Below are 27,198 nucleotides of genomic sequence, written 5' to 3' on the forward strand. Positions count from 1 at the left end.
GACCCCTTCCTCAATTTCCACAGCCCATTCCCACCCTGCACATTCTGTTCCCATTCATAAAAATGCCAGGCCCTGTCTCAGCAGCTACGCACACCTTAAGCTCCTCGACTATGCTGTAAGCTGTTTTTAAGGCAGGGGCTGCATTTTATACACCTATGTACCCCCAGCAGGTCCCCACACATCCTGACAGTCCAGTTTGTCTCTCTCTTCAGTTCCTATGAAACCAGATTCTCTGCACCCATCTCAGCTCAGCACCCCTTCGGCCCCTGATCTGCCTGATTTCCTCTTCTGCTCAGCAGTAAAAGCCGTACCAAATCCTGCCACTCTTGCTTCTCATTGTAGCCAAATCCAAGTGGCATTCTCAGCCCATGCTCTCATGGGCACCTGAGTAGGCCTAGCATCAGAGACAAAGCCAAAATGAGTGAATGAACACAACCCACTGTCCCTGTTAGGAGCCAGAGCACCCCCTCTGTGCCCTGCAAGGCTTTTTCACCAGGCAGCCACGTTGGACTCTTGTACCTGGGACACAGAGCTGGCTGCCCAGCACCGCACAGGCTCCCCTGGGTTTCCACACCTGGCACAGCTGCTGAGCGGACTAAGGACAGGCAGCGGTGAGTGCCAGGCTCTCTGCCTTCTTTGGAGTCAGGGGCCTAAATCCCCAGAGCCGAGAGGAGGATCCCAGTGTTCCTGCTGGTGTCCTGTTCGTCACATTCTGTCCAGAAAACTCATCCTCAGCCTTGCGTATCTGCCAGGCGACAAGAACCCATAGCAGCCATCGATGTATGACCCTCAGGGTAACTTTCTGACCAAGGAAAAGGTGGCAAATCGGACTTCAATGTAGTCCAGGGTGGCAAGAAAAGGATTATGAGTTCCCCAAAATGAAACTGATATGCCTTCACTGAACATTCAATGGGTAGTTGGGGAGATCACGGGGACAAAGGGAGGGAAAAAGCTCCCATGGACTTGTACCCCCTTCATATAAACACTTCCTGTTTTCAGGCAGCAGAGTCCTAAGAAGCATGATAAATGCCCCTTGCAGGTTTCAGGGCAGCAGATAAGCGGGGCTAAGCGTCCTAAGGAAGTCCAGCCCACGTGTGGGGATCGTCCCCGGCAGAAACCTTAAGACCATCTCATCCGTCTCTAAAATGCTCGCAGGATTAACAGGAAGGCTTGATCGATACTGACTTTACCATCGTGGGAGTAACTCACCATTAAATCCTACCCAGCTTAAAACTCAGCTGCGAGCAGAAACAAAACAACATAATAGCAGGGTCCGATTTAAAATAGCAAGTATGACTTGTTAATACTTATAAATAATTAACAACCACTTCCCCAGCCTTCTGGATTTGCTGAGAGGCAGCACGCGAAGCCCTCTGAAGTGGGCTGCCATGGCGGGTCTGTCCTTGTGACCATCTCTGATGCTGAAGTCAGGTTTGCAAGATACATCGCTGGGGAGGTTAAGAGAGGCACCCTTGAACTGAATTCCATACATCCCACAGGTGTGTGCTCCTCAAGGACCTGTGCTTTCAAAACCTCAAAATTAAGCTGTTGCTGGAAGATAATTCCCCTCTATGTAGATACTGCAGAGTTCAAAAACAGCAACTTCTTTGGCCAAAAATGGGAGAAACAGAGTCACGTGAGATTCCCCATGCACTCTGTGCCTCCCAAGCAGCGTTCACTTTGAGAAAAGCAGTGTGATGCCAAGAAGACAAGTTATACATTTCAAAGCATTCGGCGAAAGTGTCAGAAGGCAAATGTGCTTAGTGCCATCTTCGAAAACATGTACTTTTTAGTACTGGGTTCTATGTAATTTTTCAAAATTAATCTGTAACCATTCCTCAAAATGGGCCAAGAACATATACATAGAGAGAGTCCTGACCTTAATCTGTAACCATTCCTCAAAATGGGCCAAGAACATATACATAGAGAGAGTCCTGACCTTGAGAAATCTTAGCTACAGCCCATTGCTCCCATTATGGAATGCATGTTTGTGTTGCCCCAAAATTCACATGCTGAAGCACAAGCCATAATGGGGGTTTTCAGATATTAGGAGGCGGGGCCTTGGGCTGTGATTGAGGTAAGGCCATGGGGGCAGAGCCCTATGACGGAAGGTGTGCCCTTATACGAGGAACAGACCAGAGTGGGCTCACCTGACACACTCCCACCCCCTACCATCTGCAAGCCAGCAAGTGGGCCCTCATCAACACTGTTATCAGCCAGCACCTTGACCTTGGACTTCTAGCCTCTAGAACTGTGAGAAATAAATATCTGCAGATGAAGCCTCCGAATCTACGGTAATAGCAGCTCAAGCTGATGCAGACATCCCTACAGCTCTGCAAAGGGCACCACCAACCCGGGGAAGGGGCACACCTCCCTCTTGTCATGTGACAACACTTCCTGCCCCAGGGGGACAAGAGTGGTCACTCTGGCCTGCTGGGCTTCCTCCGGAGATTCAGGGAAAATGCCAGTCCGACTTCCAGACCCAGATAAGCTGCCAGCAGTGAGCCTCCCACAGGGCCCAAAGCAAGAGGCCGTTCCTCTGAGTGAGGTGGAGAAAACTCCTCTTGCGGCCAGACAGGCTTGGCTACCTCCCAGACCTGTTGGAATCCGGCAGGTCCAGGCCTGAGCCGTGACTCCCCGGTTAACTTCGTGCAAAGAACAAGACCCAGGGAGTATCTGCTGGAATGGTGGGCAGGCAGACTGGGCCTTCAACGTGTGGCACATGTCCTGTCCCCTCAAGCAACATGCCTCTCAGAGCCTCAGTTTTCTCTTCTTTAAAGTGAAAGCTCTGGCTCTTCTCTGATTTTGAGATGCTCCCATTTTTGCTAGTAGAGATCAATCCCTTTCCTTCAGGGCTCCCTGTGTAATGGGGGAGTCAGTGTGCAATAAAAAACTAAGCTGTGAAAACAAATGAAAAACTTCCAGTCTAATCAGTGAGGGAAGAAAGTAGCTAAACAAATCTCTCTCCTGGAAAAATAAGAAAATGAAAAAGCAATTACACATCACATGGCTGTTGGTAATAAATTTCATTTGTGACTTGATGGCACAAGAGCCTGACTCCTGACTCGCTTTCCCTGAAAGGAAAACATTATCTGTGATACTCTCTCATTATGGAAAACAAACCCATCCCTGATGACTCAGCTCAAATCTATGACCTTTGGTGAGGCTTCGTCTGACCTCCCACATCCTCTTCTGTGCTCCTGTGGCACCTGCAAGACGCTTAGCTTCGATCCTCCACCATGGCCACCACGGGCAGGGCGTGGTCTTCTTAAATTTGTCTCCCCTACTATTCCACATGGTATACTTTACAAGCGAACCAATCAAGAAATAAGTTTTATTTTAATTGTGGCAAAATAAACACAACATAAAATTTACCATCTTAACTATTTTTAACCATACAGTTCAGTGGTATTAAGTATTCACATTGTTGCACAACCATCACGACTACCCATAACTCTTTTCATCTTGCAAAACCAAAACTCTAAACCCATCAGATAGTAATTCTCCATTCCCCACCCCTCCCCCTCTAGTCCTTAGTAACCACCATTCCAGGTCCTGTCATTAATTTGACAATTCTAGGTACCTCATGTAAGTGGAATCATACAGTATTTGGTTTTCTGTGACAGGCTTACCTCAGTTAACACAATGTCCTCAAGGTTCATCCATGTTGTAGCAAGTGTCAGATTTTCTTCTTGATGGCCGCATACTATTCCACCATTTTTATTTGCATTTTGTTTAACCATTCATCCATTGATGGACACCTGGGTTGCTTCCATCTTTTGACTATTGCAAATCATTATTTGCTGCTACAAATATGAGTGTGCAAGTATCTTTTCGACTCCCTGCTTTCAATTCTTCGGGTATATACTGAAATAGGATTGCTAGATCAGATTGTAATTCCATGTTTAATTTTTTGAGGAACCGCCATACTGTTTTCCACAGTGACTGCACCATTTGTGTTCCCACCAGCAATGTACAAGGCTTCTGATTTCTTCACGTCCTAACCAAAAACACTTATTTTCAATTTTTTGATCGTCTCCATCCTAATTAGTGTGAAATGATACCTCCTTAGGGTTTTGATTTGCATTTCCCTAATGACCAGGTACATTAAGCACATTTTCAGTGCTTATGGGTCTCAAGAACTAAGTTTTGAACCAAAGGAATTAACTCTCCCCCCTAAGAGAGCTTTTCTCACCAAAGAAAAGCAGTATCACTTATTATGAGTTGTTTCATAAAGGTGGTTAAGTGAATGGTTTGGATTCAAAACACATTTCCCTTGGAATCACCACTATCAGCGATGGTCCCCAACATGATATAACCCAAGTCTGCCTAATAAACTCTTAAATCAGAACTAGGCCTAAATTCTAATCCTGGGAAGCAGAGACCCTGTATAACCCAAGGATGCTGAACAAGAAGATGGTTCCTTTTGCCATCCCAGAGGAAGGCTCTCCAGAAAAACACTGACTAATCAGGCACCATTTCTGCAGCAGGCTTCCCACCCACTAACTGAAGTCTTCTCTGGCAGCCCAGTTCCCCAGGCTCTGAGGACTCCCATCCCTACAAGCTGTCTTGACCTACAAGGGCCCCAGGTTCTCAATTTTCCCCACTCTCAATTTAAAATATTTTAATTAGCTTTTCCTAGGAAGTTGATTCATGCTTTTCAGATCCTGTGCCCTAAATTTTGGCTGGGGATATGACTCCCACTCCCATTTCTTATGCCCTTGACCATGCAGACCTGTGTCTTCCCAGAACACTGAACATAATAACGCAGCTATCCCTGAGGTGAGACGGGGGCACTAGGGTGTACATGATTCACACTACTACGTGAATAATTCGTTTCTCCCATTTGGTCCCCCTGGCACATGGGCTTTCTGGGGACTCAAATAACCCCTTCCCCCAGAGGAGAATGCTTCACACCCTTCACCAGGGGTATCAAGAAGAGAAAGGAACTCAGGGAAGGGAGGTGCAAAAATGAGACTAAAACGCTGGACAGAGCACCTGTGAAACCCCCCTATATAAAATGAAGCTAGAGTCTTATCGATGTAAAGGTCAGAAGGGGCAAATGTAGCAAAGAGCTGAACATCAGAATCCACCACACCCATGAGGGTACTTTTTTTTTTAAGGAAATAACTTATAATGTGTATTTCTTCCATCCTTAAAAACAGTAACAGCTAACTACTAGCATTTATGACAGGTCCTCCACACCAAGGAATTTAGGTGTGTTCAGTCCAAAATACCATCCACTGAAATGGGTACCTTTACTGTCTCCCATGTTACTGATGAGAAAACTGCAGCACAGAAGACAAATGCCAAGAATAGTATGTCCATAGACTTCTTGTTTGAGAAGCTCTAAGCTTTAATTCAAGGGAATATGGACCATCAAACATGACTTGGGGAAAAAGCAATCTGGGACACAGCCAAAGATGATCCTTAGACTCTCCTTGCTCAAACATGTGAAAAATAACATAAAATTCGTAATTCACTATCCTGATTTCAGGAAATTAATAGAAAAGCACCCAAGCCAAATGACATCACCTTCCCAGGAAGCCTTTGGCATTATTGTGTTTTTTAATGTTATTCGTCCAGTGAAAACAGTTACAGTTACAGAACAGGCAGTAAGAACCTCCTAGTACCAATCTGGGGCTAAGGACCAGCCACCACTTCTCATCAAGAACTACAATGTGCCCAGTCAAGTTAAGAACATAAATCAACACGAGTTAAAAAGCACCAGTAGCAAAGCCCAGACCTGGACATAAAGTTGGCATCCCCTTTCAAACAAATCATTCTTCATTCCTTTCGGCCTTTGCGGTGAGGGCTGGAAATAGCCCTGCAAGGTTTGCCAGCACTGCAGGGGTGCAGGGGCCCCTCCCCACCCCAACCACAGGACGTTAAGGCCAGGGCCACCTCAGGTCCACCCGACCCAGCTCAGACGGAACCAGCCATCTCTCACCCAGGTTCCCTTAGGTACTTAAAAAGCAGTGTCCACCTGAAAAGCTTTCACTTTTATTTTCAGAGAAGTGGAGTAAGTGTGAAGGCCATGTTACTCCCAGCATTTCCCCTGGTTCTTGACCTCTAGGTACTCCTGATGCCCCAACAAAAGTGAGCACCCCTCCATGGGAACTTTTCTTTAGCCCAGAGTGGCTGTTTCTGAAAGGCTTTGCCACGTGAACCTCCTCACTAGAGATAGCTCCTCCTGGGCCATCTACACTTTCACTGGTTCACACTGGGGAATCTCTGAGACCCCAGCCAGGATCCCATCAAGAGGCCAGAGCACCCTCCCCAGCACACCTTTTACTGGGTCCATTCCTACAATGTTCCACTGTCAACAGGCTCCAAAACTCCCCATTCTCTGCTCACCAAGTCCCTTCTCCCAGTGCGCTTGGTTCTGATGCCTGCCACTGGCCCTGCCCTCCTGGGCTGCTGTCCCCCAGGATTCTGAGGGTCAGACATCCCCCCTAAAGCTTCCTCAAGCTCTTCAGGAGCTCGGTGCATGCCTACACGTCTCCAAAGCCTTCGTCAGTGCTCCGTAACTCAGCACTGAACACATACTGCCTGGGACTGTAACTGGTCTGTGACTTTTCCCAACTAGAGACTAAACTCCTTAAGGAGAGAGAAGATTGTAGAGCATGTTTCTCAGATAGTCTCAGAGGAGCTGAGGCCATCAGAGACCCTGAGGCTGAACACAGGCCTTGTATCCTCCCCACTGCCCACCTTGTGCTCCTCCTCCTCAGGTGGGGATATGAGTGCCCATAAGGACCCACGGAAGCCAGCCTAGCTACCTTAAAGACAACTTCTGGTGCAGAGAGGCAGCCTGGAAAATGGCTCCAGAGGCTGACCTAAGGCTCAGACTTCATGAGCCCAGACCTTCAGTATAGATATGGGAAAAGAGGTGTGCCCTTTAGTGGTCATGATGCTTGCTGCTGTGGGAGGCAGGGGGAGGCCAGCAGGACCACCATGGCACATGGAGAAGAGACAGATAAAAACATGTATCTGCGGAATGCTCTCTACTTGCCGGGCCTGCTGGGCATCTCAGATACATCATTGCTAATCCTCATGCCACCCCGAATAGAGCAGCATTATCCCAACTGCAGATGGGAACACTGAGGCCTGCTGCTCCCTTTCCAAAGTGCCTCCCTGCATCAGACAGAGGAGACGCGGAGGGGCTCGGGGAGTGGGCCTTCGAAGGCAGTGGTGCACAAGGCAGACCCCATCCACAAGGACAGACGAAAGGCAGGCACTGCGCTGGCTTGTCCTGGTGAATTCACACCCACTCGGTTCAACACTCACGTGGAAATTTTTACAAGATACTTTTTTACAAGCTATGCTTGGAATTAACATGCCAGGTTCAAATGATTATGTTTACATTTTCTGTAAGAAATATCCCGCCTCACAAGTCTCTTCAGGAGTATGCAGCTTTTAATGATAATTTCCTAGGTGCTAATTACGTTCAGAAGTCCTCTTCACACCACCCTAGACAGGTACTTCCCCTGGAGGTGGGGGCCAAGGAGCAGGCTTCACCATCAATGGCTCCACAGTGAGGCTGTCAAAGGCCAGCCAGAGCTCGTAAGAAGAGGATGCGCTCAGGTGAGGAGAGGTCTTTGGGACTGGCTGCTGTCCCTGCCAGGATCCACGGCAAAAGTTCCCTGGCCTCACCAAGAAAACGATGCAGGCAACAGAAGCAGTTACCTGTTCACAGTGATTTTGCTGGTTCCAACCAGAGGGTCTCTCTACCTGTGTCTCAGGATCTGAAGGCTGGAACAGCCAGAAGAAATGACCCAGGCCCACCTGTCTTTTCAAAGGAAGACCACAAGGGGCCAGCAGCTGCCGAGGCGGCAGTGTCCACAGGGCCTTGAATCTCCACCTGGGTGGTCTACATCAGGCAGCGCCGGGGCCACAACACAGCAGAGCCCAGACTGCCTGCCTACATGCAACCAGGCACCCAGCTCCACCACAGTTTAAAGCCCACCACCAACACGATTGGTATTGAACGATTCATTAAATCCTATCTGTCGGGAACCTTACAGAACAAGGCCCCCCTCCACAGAGATGAGACAACCTGACACAGGGCCAGAATCACAAGTGACCTTCCCAGAAGTTCTAAGATTTTTACTCACTTCAATGTGGAAAAAGCCTGGATGAAACAATGATCTTCAAGATAATGTTACTGCTCTTAAGTTCTATGTGGTAGTAACCGGCGTGATAAAATAATCTGGCTGGCAGAACTATAATGACAAAATGAAAACAAACTTGTTGTAAAGAGTGCTTCAAAGTGTACGGGGAGAGGGGATGGCAAGTCCCTTTAAGAAGTCTTCTCTTTCTTGAGGTCTTCCTATGCACCAGGCCCTTTTCTGGGAATTCAAAAATGACCAAAGTGCCATTCCCCAGCCTAGCTGGAAGGAGACAGTCTGGGGGTGATGGACTGATGGAGGGACCATCCTAGATGTAGGATCAAGGCCACCAGACAGGGTGAAATTGTAGCGACTCTTAAAGGAGTTGCCAGAGGGCAAACTGGCAATATAGTTGTTCTGACAGGAGGAGCTTCCACCCACCAAGGCAAAAAAGAGACTTGAAAGAGGACAGCCTTTTTCAGAAACAGCTGGAGTTGTTCAAAATGTCAGAGATGCTGGCAGTCCTCTCAGATAGCCAAAGGGTTTCCAAATTAAAAATAATAAAAGACAATTACAGAGAAACAAGTCTAAAACATTCAAAAGGCGAAACTGAATAACCACCTATACACGAAGTACAGTCTCAACTATGGAAGCGAGAAAGTGGATTCTCAAAATGCCAAAAATAACATGAAAACAACTACAGAAAAATATCCAACAAAATATAGCCAATATGAGACCCAACACCAATAAGGTAAGTGTCTGTTATTATTCGCTATTAGGATTTTTGGCTGGTGAACCTATTAACTACATAAAATCACCCAAGGTGACACAAATTAGGATAATAATTAAAGTGTTGCCACATATCTAAAGCAATGGGAAGTCAATCTTGTTTTATTTTTCAACACGAATAGGTAGAGTTTTTTAAACTCTCTAATCTCAAAAGAAGTATTTTAGACCTTCTCACATATTAAAGCCCTGTAAAAAATATCTCAAATCCCAAATTGTAGAAGGCACACTTGATACAGCAACTGCCAAAGTTGTTTACATCACTTAGGATGACCCTAATTCTCTCATGCTAGCTCACTGACAAAGTACAGCAATCTTAATCAAAATCCATATGCCAGCGGTTTCTGCAGAAGCCTGCAGTCTCCACATTTTCTTGCAACCGTTTCCCAGGAACCAAGCCAGAAAGCAAAATCCAGAAGAGTGGAGGGGATTGCTATCTTCATCCTTGAGGCACTGTTAATTCAGTCAGCAAAGAGGCTGAATTTCCTTTCTGGCCACTAGATGTCGCCTACGCATTAGTGAGGTGGGCAAAATGCAGCCTGGACACCCCAGGCGCTGCCAGAAATTGACAAAAGGATTAAGGGAGAAAGTATAATAAACAGATCTGTGAAATGGAAGGTAAAACTGCAGGGGCTGACCTCTGTTTACTGAAAAAAGGTAAAATCACTCAACTGTGCTTAACAAGCAAAATGCAATCTTGTTAAGCACTTTAACAAAAAACAAAGGACATTTGTTGAACATCTACTATGTGCCAGGCTCTATACTACATTTAAATGACAAAGGCAGTCAAATATCAAATGTGCCCTACCTACACTTGAACAGACATCTCTGTTCTTGAATAAATCTATGAAGTAGGGTCTATTAAAATTACAGTTTTGTAGATGGGGAAACTGAGACTCAGGGAGATAAAATAATTTTCCTGAGACCTTATCTTCTGAGAAGCTGAGATTGCAGGCAAGCCCTTTGCTTCACTGCTCTCTGTAGCCTCATAAAATGACAACAGCTCAGGCACAAGACAAACAAGTCACCGTTAACCAGCACAGTTAGTAGTTATGAACTCACAAGGAGTAAGGGTGAAGTCAACAGAAATACAGTAATCTAGAAAAGCTTCATGAAGGAGAAAGAACATGAGTTAGAAATTAAAGGATAACATCTCAGATCCATTAAAACCATAGGGAAATATTTGGGGGATAGAAATTCAGCAGCTTAGCAACCCTCCTTTAGTCAATTACAGTCATGTACTGATTTTTACAGACCTATCTGAAACCTAGAGAAAAATGAAAAAAAAAATTCTACTTTCGTTTTATATATATACATATATATATTACAAAATGCTTTTATTTTGTTGTTTAACAAAGAGAATATTTGCCAATTAATTTGAAGTCTCTAAATTTCTGTTAAGATTCAGAAAAGTTAACTAACTTGTTCAGGGCCAAAGACCTCATCGGCATTGATGGAGAAATTAGAACCAGGTGACCTCACTGTGTTCTAGAGCAGCACTTTCCACTATTCAGTATGGGGGAAGCGGAGCAGTAAAAAGGGAAAATATTCCAGGCCATGAACACAGCAGGTACAACACGGGCACAGGAATGGTACAGCTTACTTACCATGGAGCAAGACTAAGGGTGCTGGGGAGCACTGGGAGGTAACATAGGACCCCTACATCAAAGTCGTGTTAAGGATGTGTTACAGCCCAATGTGAGGGGCCTTGGACTTGATTCTTGGACCATGATGCAGCACCCCAAAAGGCACCTGCTGAGAATTTGGGGCCAGCAAATCCATCAAACCAGAGAGAAGGCAGAGCAGTCAGTGGCCGTCTCAGAGGCCATCAGAGTCGATGCAGGTCTGCACTGGGCCAGGGTGGAGCCAGAATCGGGGGGGCCAATCTGAACAATTTCAGTGACTTGGTGAGGTGGAAAGGAAACATTCAATTAATAGTCTCCCTAGAAAAGGATGGGCTGAAGAACTGAAATTTAACTAGAAATTCCATCCTGAGCCGAAATTGGCCGTTGAACACATTACTGAGGTGTTTGTGAGAAAGAAAATTCCAAATAAATCACCAGACCAAGTAAGGCAACAGTAACAGAAGAATGTCCTGTTACTAAACTATACCATGTTGTGACCTAACATATGCCTTGAACTCATTATCCACAGAAATCAGACAACAGGACTAAGGCAAGCTGGGCAGATCTTTTTCTGCCTCTGGTCTCTCTCTTCATTTGTTTTTGTGGCAATCTGTGTTTCTCTTTCAAATCCTCCATCTATGAGCTTGTGTATCACCCCACCACTCTGAGACACAGGAAAATAAGGTGGGGAGGATAAACCTGACCACACTTGATGATTTTAAAATCTAAATAAAAGAGCTAATGACTTAGGAAACTACTTGCCAGTTGATACCAGCCAGGCGGAATTACAAACCTCTCATCTTGGCATTCTGTCTGCACTTCCTGCTTTCTTCCAGGAAGTTATTAAAGAGTCTTCACATTTGAGGAAAACTGAAAAAGTATTATGGATCAATTCATTCCTCCCTAATTATCATCAGACTTCTCTGTTCCTTAAAGTACTATCAGCTAAAATTTGCCTAAGTCAAACTGGTGCTATCTCATTTACTTAGTAAAACATGTATTTCCAATAATTTCACCAAGACAAACCACCAACTATGTTTTTTACATAAGAGGACAAGCTAAAAGTAGGCATCCAAAATATCTCAGGAAAATGTAAAAGTTCTGCTCTATGAAACATTTATGCTTTAAGACGGTTAAAATGTATTTGTTCTCCTATGTCAACAGTAATTTAAAAAGCAGTATGCATACAACTGAATTCCCATCCTGAGAAATAATTCCAAAGCTAGTTTAAAGAAAACTGGTGCCAAGTTAAAAATAAAGTAACCATACAGAAGTAAACAAAACAGTAACAACAATGTATTTTAATTATTAGGAGCTGAAAAATTCCACTTATAAAATTACTAATATAAAGTATTCAACAGTATTGTAGTATATAAAGTATTCAACAGTATTGTAGTATCTTCGTATGTTGACAGAGGATAACCATGCTTACCATGGAGAGCATTTTGTACCGTATGTAATTGTCAAATCACTATATTACACACCTGAAACTAATATAATACTGTATACTTCGATTAAAAATAAACTAATTTTTTAAATGATGCAGTTTAAAACTGTCAGAATTTGGATGAATGGACGGAAAGACACACACACACACACTTCTGAACAAATTGCATGTTTATTACATAACTATTACTGAGGCGATGCCTGTCTTGTTAAAGTAAGGAGTTAAGATACAAAAAATTGTTTCAACCCTTCCCCAAGAACTTCTAGAATAGGAACAGAATATCTTCTAAAGCCTCAAAAATGTGAATACATAATAACAAAGAAAAAAGGACTTCCAGATGATTACAAGGTGAGCAATTTAAGGCAGGCATAGCTATCTATCTCTGTACTATTTGGTAGCACTGGTCATATACATACACTTTCTGTATGCGGCTAGCCACCTATGTATTTCAAACGAGAAAGTGTACACATGAAACTAACAGACTATTGCATGTTACTTATACTTCAATTAAAAAAAAAGTGTGGGCTTTAAGACCATCATCCATCATCCATGGGACAGTCACTCAGCTCCATGGACACATCCCCAGCAACTTATAAAAAGAAGCAAGCTATCACCAGCACGAACCAGGGAAAGGATAAATATGAGAATAGAGGCAGTCCCTGCATCCCTACCTACTTTTTCCAGTCAGTCATAAATAACAGCAACAATATACTGTAAAAGTTACTGCAATCGTAGTATTCATCTTGCATTATAAAAGAAACTACTTTCTGTTGTATTTCAGCAAAATCTGAATAGCAACCCATGGTTTAAAAATTCTTGCAGTCTAGGAAAGAAAAATGAAAACGTTGCTTACTAGTTTGTTTCTCTAGTACTTTAAATAAGCACAGCAAGTCATTTCTAGAGTTTGGCTCAGATCTTTAAAAGTTCCGTAAAATACTTCATAGTATCACAATATTTAAACTTAAAGACCTGAGTCCAATAAATGTCCCACATGTACTTATTGAGAAAAAAAGGGAGGGTAGAGAAAAATGAATTTTTTTAATTCAAGAAAAAAAAATCAGTATTTCCTTAAGATTTTGAAATGTATCAATTTCATAAGTGAAAAGAGTAGGGAAATCTTCAAAACTGTTATCTGGGATTTTATTATAGGAGTAAAACTGATGCTTTAAAACTATAAAACAATGTAGTCTTCAAAAGTTCAAAAGTCTCAAAATCAAAAACGTTGTTAATATTTTGAGACAAATATGACCAGAGAAATTTAACAACAAAAAAAACTTCATCATACCAAGGGAATAGGCACCTGTTGAGATAACAACACAATTTGTTATCAGAGATCCTTTGTTACTAACCATTTTATACCAAACATATGCCTTTTCCTCAGAACAGATCAATTCTTTTCAGAGCCTTGGATAAGGGTGGAGGGGTATGCATATTTCACAGTTGTAATATTTCCAAATACTAAAAATCAGTTATGCTCCCCAAATGCCAACAGGACTCGATGTGTACAAACATCAAGACTGTTGCCCCCACCACGCCCCTCTGAGTCTAAGCCAAATCCTATCTTTACACATAACTGGAAAACTTCCTCTTGATAATCTAGTGCCAAACACCATTTTCAAGGAGGAGGTCAGAGTCCTTTGCTCATTATTCACTTTGTTTTCTTTGCAATGTTCAGAATTTTCCTTCAGAATATCAGACAGAGCAATCAAGAATCTACATCCCGAGCACATGAGCAACTATTATATATTTAGCGCAATTGAGAGGAATGCATCTCTTGGACTCAGATAGCACCTGTCGTAAGTTGGCTAAGAAAAGCAATTCAAAGCAAGTTGGCCTGCAGGCACAAATAACTCTTCTGTGAACTAGGGTTGATTTTTAAGTGAGTGTTGAAAACAAATTGGAGAAAACCATAACCCAAAGAAAAACATGGCTTATACATTTTAACGAATCAGAAAAATTTCAAGATTTCATTGCCTCTTCAATCCCATTCTTACCCCCTCACACTCTTAAAAGAGCAAGTTATTTTAAATTATAAAGCCTTAAGATCATGAATGTTTCCTAATAATTTCCAGAAAGTGAACCAAGCCATGTGCAAACCCAGAAATGCCTTGAAATAAGTTTCATCTCCCTTACAACTCAAAGCATGCCATGCAACATTCAGGTACACACCTGTAACTCCTGAGGTTTTGGCAAAAGGTAACTACGACATTGCACATTTTTTCATCACAACTGTCAAAAACAATGTTATAAAGAAGGCAGTGCAGCTCAACAAGATGGGTGAATGTCTCCTGTGTGTCATGGCCTGCGGTGACGGATATTGCAACAGGAGGGAAAGTATTAATGAAGCAAACATGGTGCCTTCAGAAGACCAACAACATTGGTCACACACAACACAAATGTTTTTAAACGGCCTTAAAATGCTGTTTGCTGTCTAGTTGAAAACTGTGTACTTATCCTGTGCTGAGACTGAAAAAGCTCTGATTTTTCAACAACTTTGTTTCATGCAGGAGTATATAAAATGCCCCCAGGGCCAAAGCAAAGTCCTCTTTCTTTGTAGGCTCACTCCTTACCTAGCGCAGGGCCAGGCTTCCATACAGCAGGTGCCCAATAAGTGCTGGCTGAATTCAATTGCTTCTTACAGCACATTCTTACAAAACAAATGAAACCAGATTTAAAAGGAAGCTACTGTCCCTTGAGGGCTCCCCTTGGCAAAACTCTACAGCAACAAGTGAAAACGATATGGTTGATTTTCATTACTGCCCTGATCTTACAACAATAAGCAGAGCAGGAAACATTTTTATTAGTAAACTAAGCGGTAGACAAAGAGGAAAACAAAATGTAAACAATAATCACTCTCTAGGTCTCTCCTTATTGAAAGGCCAAAGTAAATCTGGACAAAGGCATAAGAGTTTAAAGACAAAAATGCCTTTGCTATATTTTTCAATCCTTTGTTCTATAAGAAATTTAGTTCAGAAAAATGCTGTATGCCTGAAACAACTACTACATCCTACAAAACATTTCTTTTTCCTGCTCAGATTCTGAAACTATTTAAGAAATAAAATAAACATCAACAAAATAAAATGTATTAAAATGAACAGTTTGTCCTCAATCTTTACTACCAGGGTGGTTGATATGGGCTATCAAAAAAAACAGTGGAAATTATTTACCATCTTAAAACACTACATTATTTCTTTGTTGGAAAACATATGTCAGAAAGCTGGAAATACAAAAAGCCATCCAGGCTCGACTCCTAAACTCTAATCTCGGAAAGAACAACATCATTTCGGACTCTGCTAAGGGTTTTACTGTCACAAATCTGACTTTCACAAGCATTTGTGTTTTTTTAATCTAACCCCTTAGTCCTTAATTTGAGCTATGTATAACCAAGATTTTCTTTCCCTATCTGTTCATTTCATCTATGGCATTGAATCCCTGCTGCTATAGCTTCCATGATCAGTTTGTTGCATTGCTGTACTTCATGGATCTGAAAACCTCCCCAAAGACAGACACCAACCTGCCAGAAAAACTGACTTCATAGATTTTTATCAAACTTGTATGTTCAAAGTAACAGAATGCATTCTTGTCCACCTTAGCGTATTTCTTTTTAAAAAAAACAGGATTGTTGGGATATAATTCATGTATCATAAAAAGTCACAAGTTTACCATTCAATGGGCTTTAGTAAATTCGGTTGTGCAACCACATCAAAATCTAATTTTAGAATATTTCTGTCACCCCTAACAGAAACCCCGTACCCAATAGCAGTCACTCCCCATTCCTTCCCAGCCCTACCCAACCACTAATCTACTTTCTACCTCTATGAATTTGCTTCTTCTGACTTCACATTAAATGGAACCATATAATATGTGGTCTTTTGGGACTGACATCTTTCACTTAGCATGTCTTTAAGGTTCTTCTAGTCAACCTTAGCATATTTCTTAGGGTTGGATTTTTCTAACCCTTTTGACAAATCAAACATACAACCTTTTAAACTTCAAATTCTTACCCACAACCTCCTCAAAAGTACAGTTTACTTGCTATTTCCCTCTAGAAAGTCTAAACTATAATTTGCTATTTAGGTTCTTTCCAAACTTCTTATTCTGGGTTCTTCTTCTGGTAATAAAACGCCAACCTCTTTAAACACCAGCCTTTCACATACCTACATTTCTCTGACAATAGGATTATGACTATGCCTGGGGCAGAAAGATGACTGGATACTTCTAATGAGATGGCCACAATATGTTTAAGGAGCATGTTGATTTTTTTTTAAAGCCATCAGAGTATTCAGCTATCACTCATACTTCCAAAGCTCCCTTATTTTGAGCCTCTGTTCACATTAGATTGAATACATTTTGGGAGGCTTTGTTCACAAAACCAACATGCCTGTATGACTACATCTGCTTCAAATACTCCTAAATTTTCTAAGATTAAAAAAAAAATCATCCTGCTGCTGTTACACTCACAAAAGAAACACTAATCCCTAAATATGCCAAAACAATAGGAGACAACAGCATCCCACTCTTTACTACTATACTAGACAGACAAAAGCATGCCCCTGACAGATCTCAGTTTACTTTTATTAGAGGAAAGTGATCTAGCACCTTCCCGACTAAAAACTGAACCCAGGCTGACATTGAACAGTATCATTCACTCCTGAAAACCACATCTGTAGGGAGGGGGCAGGTGCTGAGTTAGGACTTCAACAAACTAAAATCAGGCGTCAGGATGCCTTCTGGCCACCGCCCAGGTCTTCAGGAACCAACAATTTTCAAGGGATCCTTGTGAAAAGCTTTGGTGTCTTGGGATTATAAACATGTATATGCCCCTGCTCCTCCTGTTTTCTCAACAAAGAGCCACCTTTCACGAAGAGTATTTCTCATGAAGGGTGCTCCACACAAGACATCCAATTTTAAAATGCCCAATTTCTGCCACCCTGAGGCAAGATCGTCACTGCTATTGTGAATTTCAGAACCTACTAACGTTAAAGAAAACTAGCGCCACTACTCCATGGAATAGCATGCCACAAGAAAATAGATTAACTTTCCTGTGTCTTCTAAACTATATTTAGCTTTTAAAGGCTAGAAACCCTCCTGTCCCCTCAAACACCATCTGTAAGCCTTAGAAGGGAGCCGAAAGCCTTTCATCCAATCCAGTGAGCTGAAAGTTTAGAAAACAAAGAACAGGAGAGCTCAGATTTGTAGAAGGTCGGGCCTCAATCTGCGTCTTTCTCCGTACAGTAAACACGCTAATTCTATAAAGATCTGCTGCTACTCCATCATGGGCTAATTTCTTACAAGACATTTAAGAAGGGTTTGTTTATACCAACAGCGTTCCTGACTTGCCCTGTGATGGGGGCAGACAGCCCCGTCGGCCTCTCCCCCCTCACTTTTCAAGGCTAAGTCGTGATTTTTCAAAGTAAATTGGCACCACCTGCATACCATCGTTAAACACTCACTACTCACCATCCCGTCCCCACTACGCCCAGCCCCAGTTCTGCGATATTTAAACTTTGTCTTCAAATTACGCTACCATCGCGAATGTACCAGAAAGCTTAACTTTAACTTTTTTATTTTCCTTTTTTCTTTTTCTTTCTTTCTTTTTTTTTTCTTTTTGAGAGTAAGAACCCATTCTCTTTCCCCCACACACCGCAGGGCCCTAAATTCGCCCTGCCTCCCTCCTCGTACCTCCCTACCCCTACCCGACGCTGCCAAAACAAAAACTATCAGATTGCAAGCGATGGCGAGTGTGGAGCGATATTGCTTATTAACTGCGTACAAGGAAGTGCGGGGCAGGAGGAGGTAGTGCAACACCACGCTGGCCACAAAACCAAGGCCGGGGTTCTGCGCTCGCAGAACAAAACACCCTCCCCTCCGCACCCCAGCCGCCGCAGACCTTGGGGCCCCTTAACCAACGGCGCACGACACCCCTCGCCAAGGCCAGGCATCTAGGTGTCCTCGAGCGGCCGTGCGGCAGCAGCTACACGCCCGCGTTGGGAGCACGTGTGGAAATGCACGTTGGTTCCTACTACACACCTACTCCCGCACACTCGGGTGCTGCCTGCCACCCACAGCCCCCCCCAGGAGGAGAAGAGGTGCCCACAGGCCGGGTAGAAACTGGGAGAAGGTCCCAGAGCCCTCTGAACGAGGGGCCGAGACGAGGTCCCCGGAAAAGTCTGACGTGGAGCCCCCGATCTTGCATTTTTCCAGGGGATGCGTGGAGGGAGGATCTAAGCGGAAAAGCTGCCCCCACCCCAGGGCCTAAGCGGAAAAGCTGCCCCCACCCCAGAGCCGCGCAGAACAGCCCTGTAAGCCAGAGGCAGGTAACCCGCCAAAGCTTAGTGGAAAAGTGACGGGAAAGAACAGGAACCCAGAGAGCCCGAGAGGCAATGCGCTGGGATGTTTGGAAACGTGTCCTGGGGCTTCGGGGACCCCCAGCGGGGCACCTCCCAGCTCGAGGGCAACTTGTACCCCACGGACGGGCGGGTGGGCTCCCCGCCACCGGGCACGGGAAACCGGGTCTGCTGCTGCAGCGAGGGCGCCGCGCGGCCGCGGGAAGCTGTCCCCGCCGTCTGCGCGCCGCGCCGGGCCCGCTGGGTGCTGAGCGAGGCGTGGGTGGCGGGGCCCGGCCCGGCGCGAACTTGCCCGCGTTGTCCCCGCACCTGGCCCTGCCGCGGGGGCAGGAGCGCTGCCGAGGGCGGCCGGCCGCGGGGCAGGGCTCGGGACCGAGATGGAGGAAGCCTCGGGGCTCTCGGCGGGGCCCCTCCGCTCCCGGGCCCGGGGGCCCGACAGCTGCGGCCGCGTCAGCTCGGGTTTCGCAAACAGGGCGCAGCCCCTCGGAGGGAAAGTTCCCGCAGCGGCCGCGGCCACATACTCACTTTCTCCACGCGTCGGCCCGAGCGAGAGTGAGAGCGCGGCGGAGAGAAACAGGAGCCCCCACAGCGAGGTCCGGGACCCTCCTCCGGAGCCAGGCTTCATTCCTTTTATTTGGGACGAAATTCCCCTTTCTCCAAAAAAAAAAGGGGGGTGAGGGAAGGGAAGGAAAAGTCGCAAACTCAGTCTTCGCCCCCCTCCAAAAACAAGGGCGAAGGAAACAATAGTCCAAAGGCGGCGCCGGCCGGGGCCCCGCCGGGCTGCGCGGACGGGGCGGGCGGCGGCGCGGGACGGGCCCTCAGCGCCGGCAGCCTCGGCGCTGCGCTCGGCGGAGTCGGGAACCCGGGGCGCGCCGGGGCGGGCTGTCGGCGTCGTCGGCCTCCATTTTCAAACCCAGAGAGGCAGGCAGTGGGGGACACTGCAAAGAAAGGGGGCAAAGCCCAAATTCGTCTGGGCGAGGAAAACAGACCCGAGCCCAGACGCAGGGGGAGGCTGTCCGGCACCCGAGCCGCCGCGGCGGGAGGGCGCGACGCAGTTCGCAGGACTGCCCCGAAGTCCCGGTCGCGGGCGAGGCCGGCCGGGGGCAGAAACGCGGAGTAAAAATGAATGAGCGGCTCCCCCTCCTCCGCGTCCTCCGGGCTCCGCTCGCCGCCGCGAGCTCCTTCCCAAATCCAGAGCAACACAAAGCAGCGGGCCGGCCGCGCCGCGCTCAGCACTCCCGCCCGCCGCCCGGGCTCCGCGCGCGCGGGGGCTCCGCTCGCTGAAGGTCAAAGCCGCGGCGCGCCGTGGGGCTCCCCTCGCGCGGGAGGGGCGTGGAGGGCCCGCGGAGCGGGGCCGAGGGTCTGCAGGCGCCGGGCACGGGCGCGCCGGGGACAGGCTTGCTGGCGGCGTCCCTCCCGCTCGCTCGCCTCTCTCGAGTTCGCCTGGTGCGCTCGCTCCTCCTCGGGCTTTTTCCCTTTTTTTTTTTTTTTTTTTTTCCGCTCAGCGGAGTTAATGCTGGTAAACAAGAGCCTCAGCCTCGCCGCGCCGCTGCCGCCGCCGCCGCCGCCGCCGCCGCCGCTGCCACACACTGGGGGCTCGCGCGCGCGTACCCGCGCGCGCACGCACACACACACACACACACACACACGCCCGCGCGCACACTGGAGCGGCCACAGCCGCAGCCGCGGCGCGCCCGGGGCCCGGCCCAGGCCGGCGCGAGCCAAGAGCCGGAGCCCGGGATCCCGGGGACGTGCGGAGCGGAGCCCGGGCGTTGGGTGCGAGGCCGCGAGGCACCGCCCCCGGCCCCCGCCCGCGCCAGCACCCGTGCGCGCGCGCGCGCGCCCCGTTCTTGCCCCCACCCGCACTGCGCCGGCCACCCTGCACGCGCCCTCCCCTCCCGCAAGACTCCAAAAACAATGCCCCCAGCGCGAGTCCGGGCTGGGCGCGGGGGCTAGCCGAGGAAGGGAGGAGGAAGCAGGCGGAGGGGGGGGACAGGGTGGGCGGGGAGTGCGGGGCCCGAGAGGTTCATTGAAAACAACAGCAAGGCTGGAAAGCGCGTTTCCCCGGTTCTTGAAAAGCTTCATTGTTTCTTGCAGCTGTTGCAAAATAAATAAATAAGTGCGTGCATGCGGCATTTTTTCGCAGTGTGTTGCAAAGCTCGAAGGTGGCGAAGGGGGCACACCTGGAGAAAGAAGCCCCCCCCCCCACGATACTAAGGGGATCACTTTAACGCAAGGCTCGGGTGGCCGCGGCGTCGCGACCGTGGAGCCCAGAGTTCCGGGGCTCGCAGGGAGCTGAAAAGGAAAGAGCGGGGCCAGCGTGGAGTGGCCCGGGGCACGAGGGGAGACGGTCCGCTGCCTGCCGCGGGCCCCGAGCGGGGGAAGGGGGGTCCAGACAGGCTGCCCCGCGTGCCCAGGGTGCCTGCCCAAGGCAGCCGCCAGGGGGCGCGGCAGGCGACGGGGAGGGCTGGCCCGCGGAGTGTCGCCTCCCTCCGAGAGAGGAAATGTGGGGGCCCGAGCAGGGGGCTGGCCGGGCTGGGTCGCTCTGGCCCGGCCTCTGCGACCCGCGGCCTGCCCTGTGCGCTCCTCGGGGCGTCGCGCTGCTCCCGGCTCCACCACGTGGGCGGCTGCGGGGAGCGGCCAGGCGCGTGCACGGTGTAGGACTGCGGGGCCCCGGAGGCTGAGGGGGCGTGTCCGAGGGGGCCCCCGGAGGAAGAGGTGGGGGGGGCTTGGGCCGGGACTGGTCTCCGGACTGGGGTCCCGACCAGGGGAACGACGCCGCACACACGCGCGCTCAGTGGTCACTGCGGAAACCCACTCGCACCTGCCTCGGGTCCCCCCGGGCACGTCCCTGTAGCTTCGTTTGCTACGTAAGTTACCAGAAACCAGCACCAACCCCAAGCCTCCTCGGTGGTTTTCTCCAGTGTTCCCAAGGAGTGGTTTCCCCAAAACAGGACTGCCATCTGATGAATAAATGCTGCGGAGACAGGTCCTCAAAGGGAGAAATAGCCCAGCAATGGCCGGAGAGAGGAGTTTGCAATACGTGGACTTTTAAAAATAGTGATTGGACCACGTTATCCTTTAATGTGGCCGGGTTTCATGACTCAGGCTAATCGATGTCAATAATAAATAAAAAGAAGATGGCTAGTAAAAGTGTTGTGAATGCCTAGATCGAATAGAACTGTTTGCCTCGTAAACAATCAAGCTGTCTGGTAAGAGGCGATCTGTTCTAAAGGAAAGGTAGGTTTCTTTATGAAAGATTTCCGCGTTACATTATGCATCCCATCGTTCGTAAATAATTTTTTCAATTAAGAGCTGGACACAAGTCAAAAGCTATCATAATAGAAACCTAGCTTCTCCCCCAACCCCACCCCCTCTACATTTATTCCCTAGATCATTTTTCTCCTTGGAAATTTTTAGCTCAATTCAGTGAGTCAGTTGTACAGAAAAGAAATCTTTTTTTTTTACTGAAGAGAGTTGTTCATATGGGATTGTTTTAACTGAAATGCAGCTTAATTTTTAAAGTGTTTTGGTTTTAGATGTTCCTGGACATTAACAAAGAAGAAATACATTAGAATCTTTAAAAATAAACTTAAATTTAGTATGCATCCTTTAAAAATTAGGCACTACATGTAAATAATGAATTTAGTCTACTAATTCTTTAAATATATATTTTCAGAGTCCTCTGCATGAGATTGTTCTTGAGCCTGCAGATCTATTCTGCAGTTAAATCTAAACAAATACCAATATTATGTTTTCATTATATTTAGTGTTCAGAATTTTTATTAAAAATTATGACAAAAGTTTAGAGCTGATTTTTAAAAGGCTAATGCTAATGTAAAATTTTTAAATTCAACACAATGTATTTTTAGTATTCGTAGTAAAAATGCCCAGTTGCCCCTGAGAGCATAAGGAGGTTTAAGGAATAAAGAGAAAAACATACAGATATTTAAACTGTAAGGCTCTTTAACAGCCAAAATGATTTTTCATTTGTGAAGTGTTTAAGTGTCTTTTCTTAAAGTAGTAGGAAGTCAATAAGATTAAATTATTTTAGACAGGGACGTTAGATGATTATTATTACCTTGCTTAATACTGAGAAAAAGAGAATCAAAATTTAGGTTGCCTTTCAGCTCTAACTTGATCACATAAAGAAGATGATATATATTTTCTTCAATGATTACAAGCTACCTACCAAAGTCAACCTTATTTTTTCAACCTTAGGAAAAAATCATGTAGTAAAACATTAATTGTAGTTTTTGCTTTACGATCTCACTGGAAATACATCATACCTTTTGTTTTACACAGTTTCTCCAGGAATTTTATACATTTCCCTTCTTTTGGAGCTGAAACTGGTTGCTTATTTTCACTTTTTAAATACTGTTTTATTTGGAAACATTTTTATCTCAACTTCTTGTGTTAAATGTAGTAGACTCTCCCAACATGTATACCAAGTGAAAATATGAGAAATAGCACAAATGACATTGACAAATATTACAAGCAATACATTTTTACATATTCCCAGAAAAGAATATTATTCAACAGCAAAATTAAAAACTACAGCCACACACAGCAGTGTCAGATCTTTGAAACACAATGTTAAAATCACAAATGCAAGTTCTGAAGAAATACACATCTGATTGACACCATTTTGACGACGCTCTTAAAAGCAAAGAAAACAAAATGTGTGGCAAATTTTTTAAAGCAAGATACGTAAATACATGATAAAATATTTTTGTTCTGCTTTGCTTTTGTTTTAGTAAGAGGTTCAATAAAGCTAATTCACAAAATTCAGGATCCTGGTTACCTCTGGGAGGGAATGGGGAGAAACCCACAGACACACTGTTCTCGGGAATATTTTCATTCTCAGGTTGGGCGGTGGGTTTACAGATTTCCACTTCATAACTATGATTTATAACTAATGCACATTACACATATTTTTCTATGTATAAAATATTTTTAAGGACAATAAAGAAAAATATGGGGAAGATCCATGAAAGAGATCATCCCAGTTTTCCTATATGATTCTTCCAGGTTACAAACTGCATGAACAACTCAGAAGCAAAAAAAACAACTCAGAACTAACATGATATAGTTAATCAAGGTCTTATCCTTAAGGATACATTTCAGAAGATACCCATATCCTATCAATAGAATTCAAGACAAAAATCATGAAACAAAACATGTAAAAGAATTCATTTCATGGGTAATCAGATTCATTAATTAAGAGTGCATTATGTATACAGGAGAGAAGACAAGTAGTGACTCTATAGCATCTTATTGCGCTGACTTGATAATGGGGGGAATCTAGTAACCACAATGTTGCTCATGTGATTGTATATTAAGATACCAAAATAAAAAATTTTAAATTAAATTAAAAAGAGTGCATTATGTAAGCTGGCAGTTTCCCATAAGGTTAAGCAAACACCTAACTTATGATCCAGCAAGTCTACCCCTAGCATTTAACCAAAAGATATTAAAATATGTTTACAAAAGGACGTGTATGGCATTGATAGTTGTTTTATTTGTAAAAGCAAAAAATTGGAAACAACCCACATGTACATCCAAAGAAGAATGGGTAAGCAAATCACAATATAACCATTCAATGCAATATAGCTTAACAATAAAAAGGAGCAAACTATTAATACGTGCAAATGGATGTGCCTGAAAAGCATCATGCATAAGCCAGGCATAAAAAAGTATACTGTATTAGACCATTCAGATGAAGTTCAAGAGCAGGCAAATCTGATTTATGAGATAGAAATCATAAAGATGGTTGCTCTTGGAGTGGGGAGAGGGTGTTGTGGATGATTAGGAAGAAGCACAAAGAACTTCCTACGATGATACCAATGCTTTATGTCTTCACTGGGGTATTGGCTATGGTAGTATGTGCATTCATCAGAAACGCATGAAACTGTAGATACTTAAGATGGATGCCTTCATTGTTTGTAATTATATCTGAATTTTAAAAGTTTAAAGAGTACATTATGTAATTTAGAAATTTTGCAGCTGTTCTAAAAAGGTTAGTACAATGCTTTCATTTTTGTTATTATGTGAGTTAGTAGAGATGCTTATTTCCAATCTTCATGCCCACAGCTGTCTCTACAGATAAATACACATTTAGAGGTACATCTGCCTAAGGTCCCCTAATCTGAACGTTAGCTGTGAAAAGCACTAAGGGATCTCCACAGATCAATCCAGGGGCAGGAAACACGAGTTGGTTCCAGTCCCTGCACAGCCAATAAGAGTCCCACTTTCCTTGAGATGCTTTGACCCTCAACTTGAGAAGACTGTCTCTTTCGGATTTGCATAGCTAACCTGCTCACATGGCCGTAAATGCTACACAATCCCATGAAACCCTAAAAGCAATGTGGAGGTTTCAGAGAGCACTTGGACAGAGCCTGCTGGGACATCGTTTTGTGAGTACTTCCGGAACCATGTTCAGGTGAACATATATAAGAGAAGTTTCTGGAAAACATGGGCCAGGAGTGACAGGCACCTCTGAGATCACTGTAAATCCAAGGTTAAGACTGGAAGACTTCCATCACTGTACAAGCACCCTGAGAACAGGTTGACACTAGCCTGTTCCTGGTCTGAGGGTGGACATGTTCAACTCCCCACTTGGAAATTTGTAGGAAAATAAGAAATGCCAGGAGCACTGTAACAGCTCCATCTTTCTCACTTGTCATTTGCTGTGGTTTAGTCCCTGAGATGGTTGTGCCACCTTTACTCCTCCATGTAATTAACTTTCAAACCTATCAATACTAAGGATCCCTGCCTGGTAGAGAACACAAAATATGCTTCTTCGTTTTGGAACTACATCATAGAAGGACCTGAAAAGTGAAGTCAAACAAAAATTTGTTCTCTCTGATTAATGCCACCAGACCTGAGATATTTTTCAGCATCATGTGAGGAGGAGACAGGCTGCTCCTCTGCCCTGCCATATTCTGCAAAGCTGTGTGACTCTGTGAAGTTTGCCTTGCCTCTGATTTCTCCTCTATGCTGTGATCATGTTGGAGGAGACCTTTTTCTTCAAAAATGCAATGCTTTCTTTGGTTATTCAGCGAGAGCGGTACCTTGGTATCTCATGCTTTGGTTGCGTGTCTTCTGCCTTTGCCTTCTCTGTCACGTAATTGATAGTCTATAAATCAATGCAAGGCCTTAGAAGTCAGGCTCAGGGAATAATTGCCTCCTAATTTGTTTTATTAATGCAAATTTTTCACACAGGGTTTCTTAAAGCAGAACACATTGTTTTGAGCAGTTCTCAATTCTCATGTCTATTTGTCTAAGAATGTGGGTGTAAAAGATAAGCAGAAGCATAGCTACAGCAGGGGCAACTGGCCACAGGGATCCCCAGAAAGGATAATCTCGCAACTGATCATTGAGAATGCTAGTGAGAAATGTTCTCCTTGGGATATTAAGTTCTAGTGGAACCTTATTCTGTAGAATATATTTGTACATTTCTTTTAGCAGTAAATTTTTTTTAGCAACATCAATGTGTCAGGCTCCTTACTAGCAGCAAACTCTATTTCTGGCCTCATGGACATGCTACAAGTAAGCGAGAGCTCAAAGATTATGCAGATATCTGCTGCTCTGCAGTGTGGAGGCTACATCTGGAGAGTCAAGTTGTTTATATGTGTCCTTGGAAGACCATTGATCAACAAAAGAATTGAACATTGATGTAGGGGCAAGAATAGGAAGGGTTCTGGACATACAGACATTAAGAGGAGTCTTATGTGACTTCTGGTTTCATACACCTTAAAAAAAATGATGTTTAGACTCAACCCAGGTAACTCCAATGGACAGCTAGACCAATAGGAAGGAAAACAGATTTCAGTTCTTTTTTAAGAATATTTTCTCTTTTCGAATAGAAACAAATAACTAGCACTATTTTGCAATCTCTCCTTGGAACCCTGCCTTGTGTGGAAAGAGCTCTGCATATTGGGATGTCCACGCAGAGAATGGATCCCCGCATGGTGGAGAAATTGTCCAAAGAAGCACTGGATTGACCGAGGATGGCAGGGTGACATCTGAGGTCCCTTCCAGTTCCAGGGTCACTCAATATTTGGGTTCTGCTTCTCTGCTTGGATTACTGTGTTTGGTGGCCCCTGAAGAAGTCTGACTTTATTTTAAATGAATAGTGATCTCCTTCAAAGTTTAAGCTATATTAGTTTTATAGGATACTGAATTTATCTTATATTATAGAAACCCTGATGAAGTAGATTCTGAAGGAAGTCCAAGGTCCTGTTCCAACAGGCTGAAAAGTCAAGTTAGGCAGTCAGGGACTGCTTTCAAACCAGACACACTGTGGGAAATGGTTGAGGTAGATGGGATCCAGATGAGGTTAAGGGAACGTGTGCTGGTGTGTTAATGTCAACCGTTTGATAGTAAGCTATGCTGGGGGCAGCACACAAGCCCTGATTTGCTTGCCAGTTTCCTTTGTGCTTTCCATCATGGCTAATTTGAGCCACCAATATGAGGTCACTGAGCACAGAGTTCTGAAGAGATGTACAACTGGCTTTTGTGGGACCTTGTGACCCTGCTCCCTAATATCACTGGAATAAGATATCCGAGAACCTTGTATTGCCTTTGTATCAAATCAAATATGTATTCAGAAAGAAATGTATAAGCAACCTAGTACAAAAACAGCAATGACTATACACAGGTAATTCACAGAAAAAACCAGAACGGCCAATAAGCATGAAAATATATTTAGCAATCTGGTGAGCAAAATTAAGAATTGGACAGTACCAACTCTTCACAAGGACGAGTACGGGAATTGAATTCTTGCTCTCTGCTATCAGGAAGATAAATTACTACATCCACTTTGGCAAGGGAATTGGCAATATCCATAAGGCTAAAGATGTATCTACCCTACAAGCCAGCAA

At 45.1% G+C, this 27,198-nt stretch overlaps 1 protein-coding gene across 2 annotated transcripts in view; it reads right to left on the bottom strand.

Moving 5' to 3' along the window:
• Positions 1–19,084, bottom strand: part of IGF1R (insulin like growth factor 1 receptor) — a 273,065-nt gene extending 253,981 nt beyond the window's left edge. Inside the window, exon 1 of one of the 2 annotated variants that reach the window (XM_037000618.2) lies at positions 18,839–19,084. In XM_037000618.2, the coding sequence (XP_036856513.2) occupies positions 18,839–18,938 (100 nt within the window). In that variant the 5' untranslated portion in view covers positions 18,939–19,084. The remainder of the gene's footprint in view (positions 1–18,838) is intronic. The other variant, XM_073227272.1, reaches the window with a different exon arrangement.
• Between the last annotated feature and the right edge of the window lie 8,114 nt (positions 19,085–27,198).

The sequence above is a fragment of the Manis javanica genome, chromosome 18, assembly GCF_040802235.1.
Source record: "Manis javanica isolate MJ-LG chromosome 18, MJ_LKY, whole genome shotgun sequence".
Classification (NCBI taxonomy): Eukaryota; Metazoa; Chordata; class Mammalia; order Pholidota; family Manidae; genus Manis; species Manis javanica.